Raw genomic sequence first — 14,741 nt, 5'->3', positions numbered from 1 at the left:
CTAATTAATGATCTCTTGTTATTTTAACATGACTGAATATAACATGAGAAATAAAGGAAATACACACACGCAAAATCAATAAAAGTAAAAATGTTCCACTCTTCTAGGCAAAATATGTTGCATTAATGGTTCAACATTGATGGCAAAAAAAAAACCTTTGCTAGTTTTGACATTGTTACACTTATAATAATGTAAACTAGCAATATTTACTTTACTGGCCAATCATTATTAACTTTGCAGCTCTATTGATGTGTATTCAGAGGCTATAGTATATGTGATTTTGCTATTCTAAGAAATACTAGTATGTCCAAGCTCAAATGAAATATATCATCAGTAATGGGTAGATCAACAAAAATTTCTATTAGATACCGGTAAACAAAAATTTCTATAACAAAAGTCAATAAACACACTATCATCTATAATAACACTTTGAAATACAGCAAAATCATTAAACACCTCTAGTTTAACAAATCATTGACTTTAAATATGACAATTTAGATATTTCATAATGACACAGATGTGATTGGTGATTTAAAATTGAAATGATTTTGTCACTGGATCTCAAGAATTGAGACTATAAGAACAGAGCTGTGTAAAGCTTTCAATTATACAGGATTAAGGCAGAGCTGCATAAACCCCTCAATATTTTGAAGTATAAGACATAGTTGTGGTTAGCCATAAATGATCTAAGTTATGTAACAATCTGCCTATACACTTTCAAAAATATAGGTTACAACAAGGTCCAAACTTATGACCATTTTCAACCATCAGTGGACAGTCTGACAGAGCTGTGTTCAAACATAAAACAATTGCTTGTACAAAATACACGTATGCACTTAAAAGCATCAATAATAAGGAGGAAAAAAACATAATTGCAACACCTCTTCAAAAACTTAATACAACAAATTTCATATCTTTGTACACTTTTCTTTAAAACACAAACAAAAAGTATGCAATAAAACAATCCCCCCTAAAAAAACAACAAAAAAAACCCATAAGCACCATAAACACAAAGTGTCACCTGGGAAAATGAACATAAATGAATCACTTTTTGTTAAATGATAATGAATATATCTGACCAATTTTGAAACAAGAATGACACTCGAACTAAATCATGAAGTGGGTGTTGTTTCTTTGGCCATTTAAAAAGTAAAGTATTTGTGACAATTATGAACGGGTATATTAGCAACAGTACCTGCTACAGTACAACAAATTTCTCCTAAGAGACTAAACATATGAACACTTTTGTACAATGAACACATCAAAATTAAGGTTTAGAGTAAAAACAGCATTACTTTTATACATTTACAAAATTTACACTATGCCTGAAATTGCAATTTATATATATACTAACAATTGGGATTATTCTAAAAAATACATTTGCTACCTGAAATGGATCCAGTTTTGAAACATGTCACTTTTCTCATGACTTTTATCAGAATAAACAAATCTTACAGAATGTATTTTCCAAAAATAACAATGATATATACTAATTTGGTTTTGTGGAATTTTTTCTATTGCATTTCCCCAGACAAATTTCAGACTGTCATTAATAATGTAAAAAACAAGTCTTTCTCATAGTGATCAAGACAACATGAAAACAACAGCAAAAGATCTGATTGTGGAACTTTGGATATTTCAGATCTAGAAGAAAACATTTAGACAAAAGCATCACAATGTACACAAAAAATGATTGACATTGACAATCACGAAAGCACCTTACTATATCAAACAATACTGACTAAAAATCATTGTGTCCTCCAGCAAAAATACTACTTTCTTCTCTATACAAATCACATCGCCAGCTTTCCAGCTGAAAGTATCAACGGGACTTGCCAAGCTTAACATTTGAACTGGCTCTACTTTAAGGGATTTCAATTTCAAAATACCAAAAAAGGGCAGGCTCTTAATTGTAAAAATAGACCTGCCATTATTACAACTATGGTTTTGCTAAGGTACTAAATCAGAGTTTGAAAAAGGTCAAGAAAAATATTGTTTAACAAGAGCTGTCGGAAGGACAGCACGCTCGACTATTCTAAGTGCTTGATAGTAAAAGAGCCTTGATAATGTTAAATTTTCTAAGTTCACAAAAGGGCTAATTTATTTTTATAAATTCATGTTATAGGCGTTAGAGAGAGTCTAATTATACAGTATTGGCTTGACTATTTGAAAGGTAATGTCACAAGGGTGTTTTATTGAGTATAATAATACTTATTACCTATGAATACATAAAATTGACAGAAAAGGTACAAAATTCTGGAAACAAAGTGATCCCTCTGAAGCACCAATCACAACAAAATAACATAAGAATTGCAGACTTGGTTTGATTGAGTCTGTACATGAGGGATAATGAAAAAGTGCAACACCCCTCACGCCCCCTTGCACCTGCTTGTTATTAAGATGTTTTATCAAGTAAATCACTGCTTTATTATTATGAATGCATTAAAATTGTCCCAAAAAAGGCACAAACCCTTCAGTTGTTATGGAGATAACACCTTACAAGCAAAACTTTACCATGAATTTTTTAAGTTGAAAAAGGGAAGAAAAATCAGCCTAAATGCAAGATAGAATTATGGATCTTTGTCAGTGACCTACAATTCTGACCCTAAATGCATATGTGAAGTATTTAATGAATATCTTTAATAGTTATTGAGATATGAAAAACTTGCATGTAAACATTAACCAAGAGACTAAGTAGAAAAGGGGATATGAATCAGCCTTAATGCAAGATAGAGTTATGGAACTTGGTCAGTGACATACAATTATGACCCTGAAATTATGACCCTAAGTAATTGTGTAAAGTTTCAAGTAAATATCTTTGAAGACCTTTAACCAAAATCTCTATGTTTCAAAGGGGCAAATAATTCTGCAAATATTGCAGACAGAGTTATGGAATTTTACAAAATGATGTACATTGTTACTATAAAAAAGTATTGTAAATTTCCATTGAATATCTCAAGCAATAATTGAGATATTTGACTTTACAAAAAAACTTTTACCAAAATTTCTAAGTTTCAAAGGGGCATAATTCTGTCAATATTGTAGGCAGAGTTATCCAACTTGTCAATCTGATATACCTTGTTACTATAAATAAGTATTGTAAGTTTCAATTGAATATCTCAAGCAATAATTGATAAATTTGACTTTACAAAAAACATTAACCAAAATTTCTAACTTAAAAAGGGGCATAATTCTGTCAATATTGTAGGCAGAGTTATCCAACTTGTCAATCTGATGTACCTTATTACTATAAATAAGTATTGTAAGTTTCAATTGAATATCTCAAACAATAATTGAGATATTTGTCTTTACAAAAAACTTTAACCAAAATTTCTAAGTTAAAAAGGGGCATAATTCTGTCAATATTGTAGGTAGAGTTATCCAACTTGTCAATCTGATGTACCTTGTTACTATAAATAAGTATTGTAAGTTTCAATTGAATATCTCAAGCAATATTTGAGATATTTGACTTTACAAAAAACTTTAACCAACGCAGACGCAGACGCTGACGCTGACGCTGACGCCGACGCCGGGGCGACTACAATAGCTCTCATATTCTTTGAATAGTCGAGCTAAAAACCATATTACTCTGATTATTTACGTCTCCTGACAAACGAAACCATTCCAGTTAATATTAAAAAGTGAATAAGACAATTTCTTTCTGTCTAAAAAATCTAGGTATAACCTAAAATATGTATTAGAGGGTCTATCATGTTTTACAAAAAAAATCATAAGCTACGATGCTGTAGGAAATGTTACAGTATCACATACTAACATTCTATTCCTTCAATATACGATTAATTGTTTCAGTAATCATTTTGTTACAATAATCAGCCAAAAATAAAGTCCAATGCATGCTTTCATAGAGACCTATTATCTTCTCAGTTTAACCTCATATTTTGTTGTTGGAAGCTTCACTTTTAATGTCAACTATCTTAAACATTCCTACATCTGCCTCGCTTGAATTGCCTTCTTTTTCTGTGTCTGTAATTGAACTTTTTCCTTCTTTTTCATTTTGAGTTTTATCTGGTTCACTTAAAATGTCTTTTTCTATTTCCGCTTCATCTTCCAATACATCTGGAGGAGAATTTTTGTCATTACTAAGATCTTCCTTTTCTTCTCTTGTCTCTTTTTCCAATCCAAATGGATTAAGTTCATGCTCTTTTTCTGCCTCCATATATCTAGAAGTCATTTCCATTATCTGATCTGCAGCAATTATATCTATATCATCAATTGTATGCACATCTGGTGGGCTGTCATCACTTACTTCAATCAATTCAGTTGAATGTCCATGATAAGCATCACCACTAAAATCATGACCACTATTCACTGAATCATAAGTTTCAAAGTCTATCTCATTGAACTGTTTATCACTACATGCCTCCTCATTGTCAATTTCTTGATGACTATCACTGGATTCTGCTGAATTCTCAGTTACATTTTTGTTAAGTGATAATCCAAGGTATTCAAACTGTGAATCATTTTTTGACTTTCCTTTGTCCACAATGGTCATGCCTTGTTTTGATGCGATGTCAAAAGCCGTATTTCTAGGAGCTGGCATTTGTGGAGAGTTAGGTTTGCTGTCAGCATCGTCATTAGCATTAGAATCATTTGCACTTTCAGCTGCTTCTCTTTCTGCTCTTATTCCTCTTAGAAACTTTGACCTCCATCTATAAACAAGGTCCATCGACACACCAGCTTTTGCAGCCACAGCTGTTGTACCAATAATTTCAGTTTCTTTAACAAATGCAATTCTATCTTCATCAGTATATTTATACCTTTTGTATGAGGTACTTGGTGATGTTTTAGTCTCCGATAATTTTCTTTTTCTAATATCCATTCCACCAGCTCCTGAAGAGCCACTTTTGTCTTCTTTTAGTGTACCAGTAGTTGACTTTGTCCGTCCAATAACTCTATTCTTATAGAAATCAAACCATCTTTTGACATTAGTGAGTGGAATATCTAATTCAATAGAAGCTTGTTTGTGTCCAATTTCATATGCTCTCTGAGCTGCTTCAAGTTTCTGTTGCTCTGTGTATTTTCTAACTACTTTAACTTGCTGTTGCACATATGAATATCTTGAAGGACTATCTGTACCACTGGAATTTGATGTGTCTAGTAAACCAGGTTCCTTTTTAATATCTTTTAAAAGAACAGGAGTAGATGGTTCCTTGTCTAAACTTGATCGAGCACTTGAATTAGATTTTTCCATTGAATCTCTAGAACTGTCTACACTATGCTCTCTCTCATCTTTCATCCAGTAGTAAACTGTTGAATTACCAAGGCCTTCCCTGTCACACACCTGCTTAACACCAACCCTCCTTGCTTCCTCTACTATTCTTTTCTTATACTCTTTGGAATACTTTTTGGACATTTCAGATGATTTACATGCTTTCTCTATGCTCGGCAGTCTCACTTTCAATTTATCTTGAGAAGTACGGTCTTGAATTTTCTCTTCACTGGAAACACTGGCTGATCTAGAAACCGATCCACTTCCAGTATCATCCCCATCTAAGTACATTTTCATCCATTTCAGCATAAGTGGCAGTGGTAACTTGTGTTTAGAGGCAGTAGCCGACACGCCATTAACACTTGCCTCTGAAACAACAGCCTTCCTTTCATTAATGTTGTACTTTGCAGCAGTTCTATCAAGTTTTTGTTGCATGAGACTCTTTGGCTCTGTTGAAGTATCAGAATTTTCTACTTTAATTTTAGCTGCAGCTTCACTTATATTTGGTGTATCAACAGCTAAAGCATGTCCTTTCAATTTCATGTTCCTTCTCCAGTGATAGATAATCTTTGGTTGTAATCCAGTCAGTTCTGCTGTTTCAATTGCACCATGTTTCTCTGCAAATCTAGATAATTTCAATTTAATTTCATCAGAAAAGTCCATGTCTCTATCACCTGCATCTCTAAACCTCACTTTCTCAAATTTCTCTGAATGCTGAGCAAGAAAACCTTCCAACCAGTTCTGCGTAGCATTATACCCAGTGTATGCCTCTTCAAACACCTTTTTGGCATATTCAATTATTCTGCTTGTCAAAACAATACCCAATTTGTCATTTTCCTCCAACACCCATGCTACCACTTTCTGAACCAGCTCTTTTTTCATGGTTGATGAATGGGTGAAATTAATTACAATATTTTCGCCCTGGTCCCTGAAGTACCGGATCCACTTACCTAACATGGTTCTGCTTATGCCAAGTTTAAGAGCAGCATATGTCACACCATTTGCTTCTGCTACAGAAACCATATTTCTTTTCTCTTCCAGAGAATACGTCTTTATATTTTTGCCTCTTGCATACTTCTTTTTTATCTTTGAACTTACAATTGCTTTATACTTTGGTATTGGAATGGCTTTTGCTTGCATGTTCCTCTTCCAATGATAAAGAGTACTTGCTGAGATATTCCTTTTCTTCACTACATGTTCTGTTCCATATTTTTTTTCTTCTGATAAAATATGCAATTTTTCCTCTTCTGAATGAAACTTTCTTTGGTTTTCAAAATTCACTTCTTTAAAGTCTTCCTTATTTTTTCGAATAAAGTCCATAACCCAATTGTTACTAGCCTTAAAGTTTGGCCTTGTTTCCTTATAAACAGACCTTGCACATACACTCACATCTTCATAAGTAACGCTTCCTTTTGCTCTTTGAGTTTCAAGAACCATTCTAACAATACTGTTTTCAAACTCTGGAACAACACCTCTTGCACTAGATTCGGATGAATCAAAGTCATTTAACCCTGCACCATCTGCACCGCCTAGTTTATCAATCTGTTCTAACTGCACTTTCCAGCTGTAAATTACACCTCCATTAATACCAAGCTGCCTTCCTACATGGTTACAGCCTAGTCTCTTTGCCTGCTCTACAATTTTCAATTTCTCTTCCACTGAGTACTCATTTCTAAACCTTGACTTTATTACAACATTTTTCAATGCATCATGATTACGTTGTTTAAATTTGGTCATCCATGCTTGAGTAGCTGCAAATTTTTTAGGTCCAGAGTGGATGGATTTGGCATATTGTTTGAAGAGATCTAAATAAACACAACCATCTTTTTCTTGTTGTTCCTGCATCCAATGCACAAGTTTCTTTTCCGTTTTACTGTCCATTCCTCTTGGTGGTCCAATAATTACTGGTCGTTTTTGACTGGCTAATTTATCTAGAACACTTCTTGGTGATTGGTTTATATGTGAACTGGAGATATCAAGATCTACTGAACTTTCTAGGTCATACCAGGAGCTATCATGGCTTTGACCATCAGAAAAACTTAAATTACTTCTTTCATCTGCATGGCCAGCTAAGCTTGATGATGATGTATCCAAATAAGGTAGACTCTTTGATGGATCATAATTCTGAATGAGAACACCATCTTTTTCATCATCATCAGGAATGTAAACCTTCTTCACATTTTCAAGATCGACACCCACAAGCTTTTCTTGATTTCTTTTCAAGAAATCTTTTATCCATCCATAACATGCCCTGAAATTTGGTCTTGTTTCTTTATAAACAGACTGTGTAATCTTTTGAATGTCTTCATGTGAAACACTTCCTTCCTTTTGTTGTTGTTCTTGAATAAGTTCACATATTTTTGTTTCAAATTTTACATTATTGCCCTTCAACTTAGACTGAAATTCTATTTTACCCTCTAGTCTATTTCTCCTTAAAAACTTAGCAATCCAAGCATTTGTAGCACCAAATTTCTCTGGAGGCCCAGTATACAAAGATCTAGCATATCTTCTAAAGTCATCAGTGAACACAAAACCTTCTCTATTTTGAGTTTCCATCAACCATTCAACAATCAACTTTTCAGTTTTACGATTAAAATGAACTGCTTTACCAATTATAATAGGCCTTTTTGCCACAATCTTTCCTATGTCTACATCTTCTGATGGTGTTTTAGCAACATTTATTGATTGTTTTTTGTACTGTGATTCATAATTAGGATCTTCAGGATTATCAATAACAATATCCATCTCTGACTGTGTTTCCCATGATGCAACTGAATCTTCCTTTACATCCAAATTACTCTGATCTGTTCCAAAGGTGCCAGCAGCTTCTTCAGCATCAAGATACTGCTCAACATTACCAATGTGATCCTCTGGTATAATAACTTCCATGTCTGGATCGTCATGTGTAATCCTTTTTGAATGCTCAAACTCAGCATGCCTCAACTCCTTCTTATGTCTCTTGATAAAATCTTTAATCCAGTTGTAACTTGCCTTGAAGTGTGGTCGTGTTTCCTTGTACACTGCTCGAGAGAAGTTACTAACATCCTGATATGACACACTTCCCTCTTCATCCATCTTGTTCATTATCATTATTACAATCTTCTTCTCAAAAGCTGGGACAATACCTCTGTAACTGTACAATCCCGGTCCGACAGTGTCTTTTATCTGCTTCAGTTTTGATGCAAAATTTGGTCTCTCACTAGAAGTACTTGGACTCTGAACTGGACTTGGACCTTCTGATGGAATAACACCCATTCTCTCTAGCTTTTGTCTCCAGGCATTAATTAAGCAATGCTCAATTCCTGTGGTTTTAGCCACATGAGCTGCACCATACTTTTTGGCTTCCATTACAATTGCCTTTTTCTCTTGTAAGGAGTACTGATTTCTAAAACTTGACTGGAACTTCACATTTTTCAAAGCAGTATGGTTTCTTCTTAAGAATTTGACTCTCCATGCTTGAGTTGCAGCAAATTTTTTCTCACCTTTATACAGCGATTGTGCAAACGATTTAAACTGGTCTAAAAAGACGTAACCATTTTTCTCTTGCTGTTCAACTGTCCATTGCACAAGTTTTCTTTCAGTCTTGGTATCAAGAGATCTGGACTGTCCTACAATAATTGGTCTTCTATGGAAAATCTTTTGAAGTTTAAAATCATTAGTCTCATTTGATGTCATTCCAAAAGCATTTTCATTGGCACCACCCATTTCATCATCATCAGGAAGGAAAACTTTTTTCACATTGTCAATGTTAAGATCAGGTAAACTTTGCTCATTGCGTTTCATGAAGTTTCTTATCCAAGCATAAGATGCCTTGAAGGTGGGTCTAGTTTCTTTATAAACAGATTGTGCAATTCTGCTCATTTCCTCATAAGATATACTCCCTTCTTTCTGATGTTCCTCTAAAATTAAATCCACTATCTTCTGTTCAAATTCTGGAACAATACCTCTAGAGGCATCAGATCCAACAAGACTTGCTGCAGTGTGTTTCATTTGTGTAAATTTTGGTTTCAGACCTTTTCCAAATTTCTTTATCTTTGTTCCTTTCCAGAAAGTTTGTTTTGGTGCATTTTTCTCCATTTTGAACCTCCATGCTGATATCAGCTTTGGTTCAATCCCCAATTGCCTTCCCACATGCCCTGTGCCTAAACGCTTAGCAGCAGCAACTGCAGCACTTTTCTCTTCCTCTGTGTAATTGTTTTTGTACTTGGAGCGCCAATTAACTCCAGACAGGACACGATGCCTACGAAGAAAGAGGGTCATCCATCCAGAAGAAGCAGAGAAATGCTTTGGTCCAGTATGCACTGATTTAGCAAAAAGTTTGAAATCATCAGTAAACACATAACCGTCAGCCTTCTGTTTTTCAAGTGCCCAATCTACTAATTTCTTTTCTGATTTTCTATCAAACATCACAGAAGGTCCTACAATAACAGGCCGTTTCTCTTTCGTGGACTGTAATCCTAATCCCTGGTCACAATTTCTTTGATCTCCAATAGCCAAAAGGGCTTGGTCTACCATTTCAGTAATTTTTGGATTATTCAACTGATCAACTTCCTTTTCATTCAGTTCTGCTGAAGAATCATTTTCAATAAACACTTTACTAACATTTTCAAGCTCTATATCTGCTAGAGATTCTTTGTGTCTGTCTAAAAATGATTTAACCCAGTTATAACTGGCTTTGAAGTTTGGTCTGGTTTCCTTGTAATTCATTTGGCTGATTTTGCTGATGTCATTATAATTAATACTTCCCTCACGTTGCTGAAATTCCTTTATTTCTTGCACTATCTTCTGTTCAAATGCTGGTACAATGCCGCGAGCTGCTTGGTCTGCAGGGCTATAACTACCTAAATTTGTACCTGAGGTAGAAGCAGTTTCACTGCTTTGAGATAATGCTTGGGAAGGAAAACTTGAACACAGTGCTTCTATTTTCATTAATGCTGATTGATCAACATTCAACATCCCTTTATCAAAAGCCAGCTTCCAACAATGAATTACTTTCTGGTTTATTCCTGTATGCTTTGCTGCATATGAAACCCCATATTTCTTAGCCATAGCTACACAGTTTACTTTGTCTTCTGTAGAATACACATTTTTAAACTTAGAACAAAATTTTACATTTTTCAAAGCTCGATTTCTCCGTAAGAATTTTTTCATCCATGCTTGAGTAGCACCAAACACCTTGGAACCAATATAAAGAGACCTAGCATAGTTTTTAAAATCATCTGTGAACACATATCCATCTCTAGCTTGCCTTTCTAAAACCCACTGAACAATCTTTCTTTCAGATTTGGCATCAAAAGCTTTAGACTGCCCAATAATAATTGGTCTCTTACCAAATGGGGTCTTTATCATTTCTAAATTTGGACTGTTGTTTTCTGGTGTTTTATCAAAACTCACACTTGTGTAATCATGAAGACTCTCTTCATTACAAAAGCTATCATCTTCAATATTGTCATCTTCATTATCATCAACTGCGCTGAAACCGGCTTCAACAGCTTGATTCAAGAATAGTTGTTCATTTAGTGGAACATCCTCTAAAACAGTATGTTCCCCTAATGTCTCAAGAACAGTTTCACCAGAATGACTTCCTTTGCTTTCACCATCAAACACTTCCTGTTTCACTGTAATTCCCGCTATTTTGGAATTTCCATAAATGTCCAATTCATCACCTTTATCTCCCTGGACAAACTTTGTGCCTTGGAGCACAGACATGTTCCTTTGTAAAAAGTTTCCAAGCCATGTTTTAGAAGCACAAAACTTTGGATTAGTTTGTTGGTGTACAGTGAGAGCATATTGTTTCATACTATTTAAATCAACACATCCATTCATCTCCTGTTGTTGAACAATCCAACGAACAAGTGATAGATCAGCATCGTGGTTAACCTGTTTTCCATGTTTTCCAAGCCTCTGGCTACCAGGATGTCGTAAACCAAACAGTGTCATCCAACTGAGAATATCAGGTAATGGAATGTTTCTATTGTTTGCAACTTGTGTTGTACCATATCTCTTTGCTTCTATAGCAATTGCTTCTTTCTCTTCTAAGCTATAATGAGCAGGACTTTTGTGTACAGATCTATCATTATTTATAGCATCTTCATTTTCATCATCACTAACCATAACAACAGTTTCTGGTGTAATGTTTGATGGTAGTTTAGTGAGATTTACAATTGGGCTCATCAACTTTTCTAACATACTCATGGAAGTTTCATTTTGTCCCGACTGGGTACCATCTTTTAGATTTTCTGGAAGGGACACACTGCTAAAGCTGGATCGACTGCTTGTTCGAGTTCCTGTAACATACAATATAAATACATGTACATATGAAAACAAAGTCTCCGACAATGTATTATGTAAACCTCCTAAAGGAATTTCAATGCATGTTGGAAAATTTTATAATCTGTTCTGAAATTAAATTTTAAGATCTAACTTAGAATAAGACTGTCAAACCTTGAATTGTTTTACTCATGTCAAATACTACAAGAGTTTTATCTAATCACATAAAATGAGAATTGTGCAATATGCATCATAAATCATCTTACTAGTTTAAATGTTATTGAGATGTGAATTTAAACCATCATGGCAATGATTGCTGAATATTTTTAAGTATGACACTTACCCAAAGAGGAATGTCTGCTTTGAGCTTTTTCATATGATGCAAGGTGTAATGGTTCCGTCTTGACAACAACTCCAATAGAGCAATTGCTTAGGTCACCACTGACTGCTGAACACACAGAGTTACTTCTGCTAAGATTAGAATCCTGACTGTTGTCATCAGGTGTATTAATCAAGCGCTCATCTCGTCCTACTGCAGTATGAATTCCATTTATGCTAGAATCTGGTTCAATTTGATTCTCTGGTCTGAGATTCAGGTTTTGACTATCTGGTGGGGCATTTTTCTGAATGTATTCCTGACACTGAATAAGCAGCTGTGTAACTCCAAACAAACTTGCCAATCTTTCAATATGGCCGACAACACGGCAGTTCAATTCCAACTGACCTGTAACAAATAAGCATGTTAGTCTTCATTCACACTTACTGTTTACATGTACCAACTTGCTAAGTTTTGACATAGTATAAAGCAACTTTCAGAGCTTTGCCTTAAATTAACATGGCCAGTTTAGACAATGATTAAACAAGGGCAAAATTGTCGCAATATACGCCCGTCACAGAAGCTTTTGACAGAGATATGGGCATTATAGATACGCATATAGGATATATGCTCTGGGCAATATCTGGATATATTATCATCTCAAGTGATTTTTTTATCTGAAATTTGACCCATGTGTGACCTTGACCTTAGTCACAGGGACGGACTTAAATTTTGCGCTTGACACTCCACCTCACAATAGTGAACATTTGTCCCAAGTTATATTGAAATCCCTCTATGCATGTGAACAGACTTTTTTCAATGACCTCTTAGTGTGACCTTGACCTATTACCTAGAGGCCTGATTCATGTGCGCGACACAGCTTGTCATAGTGGTGAACATTTCTATGAAGTTTCATTAAAATTCCTCCATGGGTGTAGGAGATCAGCTCCGTACAAAATTTGGATGCCGCCCGGTCAGCCACAATCGCCCTCCATGGTGGAAACTATAATATGACCCATTTTCAAACGGCCTATAAAAATTCAATCTTATTATGAAGTTTTTTTTATTTCCTTTTAATCAATGTCAAGTAACATATATAAAAAATGAAATAATATGAAAATTAACCTTGAGGTTAATTTGCCAGTTCACAAAGGGGAACAATGCTTTAAAATCCAAGCTAGAGTAATGAGTCTTGATCACTGACATACAATCATCACCCAAAAGACATGTGATAAGTTTCAAATGAATACTTTTTATGTTAAATAAAAATGAATCTACAGGTCATGCATGTCATCCCCAATATAGCTTAAAATCTTGCTTTGGTTTAAAATGAATTTAAACACTTAAACACTTGATTGATTTGCTAATGTACAACTTATTACAGCATAATTCAAATTTGAAAACAGTTGATTACCTGTATAAAGGAAATTAATGAACATGTTGACAGCATATAGACTGACATCTGGTGGAATAATTATCTCTAGTTGATCTCTTTCTCGATGGGGTGTCATGTCAAACTCCAGAGCTAGATCATGGAGGGTTTTACTTGCAGCACTTAGGACTACCTTATGAACCTATAATATTAACATGTACTTTAACCTACATTTAGCAATATAATGTATATCAAACCTGTAGCAACATTGAAAACAACATTTATCATATTTTCACAATAATACATTTTTGGAAAGGAAAAACTTTATTAAAAGAATTTCTCGCAAAGAATCATCAGCTTGGTTAGAATGAAGAGAATAAAAAGTAGAATACTTGTATATAAATCTGCACTAGCTAATAAATATCATCAAAAAGAAAGGTTAAGATCAGGAAAAAAATCACTTATTGGTGCTTACCAAGATTCTTGTGCTTCCAACACAGACCATGGCATCACAGAACTGTCCAGAGGCTCGTAATCCCTGCAGCCCTATCCCAAGGCACTGCAGGTATTCATTGTTAACCTGCATCTTACCTGAAACAATATTCATAAAGTATTAAATACAAAGATAACACAGAAGTGATTAGTGATCACATGATCCACATAATGAGAGTCAATTCAGCAGTTGTACTGAAGGGTGATAGAACAGTTTGTTTCCTATTTACATTGCAGCTACTTTGTAGCATTTTTACTCTGTTGCAGGAGACACAAAAATCATAAACAGGTAAATAAAATAATAAGGCAAAAACAACAGCTCCAATTAGAGTTTTTAATAAGGTAAAAACAACAGCTTTGATTAGAGATAAACAAAAATGGCAGACAATATATTTGGAATCAGAAACACTCAGAACACTTCGATGACAGGTTGAACCCCACTGATTCATTTACATTCCACATCATTGGTAGCACATCATTTCATATTATTCTTACTCTATTTGCCCAGCTCAATTACATCTGCTGAAACCAATACTTTAAACCACTATGTATGATATTATATCATTGCAAAGTAGACTAGAGAATTAATGTCAAGTTCTAAAATATTCAAATTCTGAGTTCTCTCTCATTCTGTTGAACCAGGTGTAAGGGCTACAATTACAAATGAGTGGTGTATAACTGATTACATTAAAAATATGTAAGCTATGAAACAAATTGACTGGTGTTATACGAATTTTAACACTTATCCGAATATATATCAACTTAATCATTATCTCGCTAATCTGCTGTGAAATGCAAACTCGATTTTTGTATTTAAAAATGGAAGATGCAACTATAAATGGATTGCAGGACATACCAACTATTATTTTCTACGTAATAACTTCATTATAAGACGCAATCTGTCTGTAATTTGTCCTGAAATTGCATCAATTAAATGCCTTGTTCTCGTATGCTTTTTCAGCGGAAATTGATAATTTTAATGAGATTGTACTCGGCTTCCGAACTTCGTCGAGTTCATGGCAGAATCAAGCTAGGTTAAAGTAGTTACACATGCGCACTAT

General features: G+C 34.5%; 1 protein-coding gene across 1 annotated transcript; it reads right to left on the bottom strand.

The window, feature by feature from the left end:
- Window positions 1-3,579: 3,579 nt before the first annotated feature.
- Window positions 3,580-14,690, bottom strand: LOC132723683 (uncharacterized). Its single transcript, XM_060708448.1, has 5 exons — window positions 14,537-14,690; window positions 13,664-13,779; window positions 13,231-13,390; window positions 11,844-12,224; window positions 3,580-11,517 (listed from the first exon to the last, which is right to left on the bottom strand). Exons 2-5 carry the CDS (start codon window positions 13,772-13,774, stop codon window positions 3,893-3,895), a joined length of 8,277 nt encoding a protein of 2,758 aa, XP_060564431.1. The 5' UTR covers window positions 13,775-13,779; window positions 14,537-14,690; the 3' UTR covers window positions 3,580-3,892.
- Between the last annotated feature and the right edge of the window lie 51 nt (window positions 14,691-14,741).

This window comes from Ruditapes philippinarum, unplaced genomic scaffold (genome assembly GCF_026571515.1).
Source record: "Ruditapes philippinarum isolate M1 unplaced genomic scaffold, ASM2657151v2 ctg359_1_1_1_1, whole genome shotgun sequence".
In the NCBI taxonomy this organism is placed as follows: domain Eukaryota; kingdom Metazoa; phylum Mollusca; class Bivalvia; order Venerida; family Veneridae; genus Ruditapes; species Ruditapes philippinarum.
This window is presented reverse-complemented; position numbering and strand designations above follow the sequence as displayed.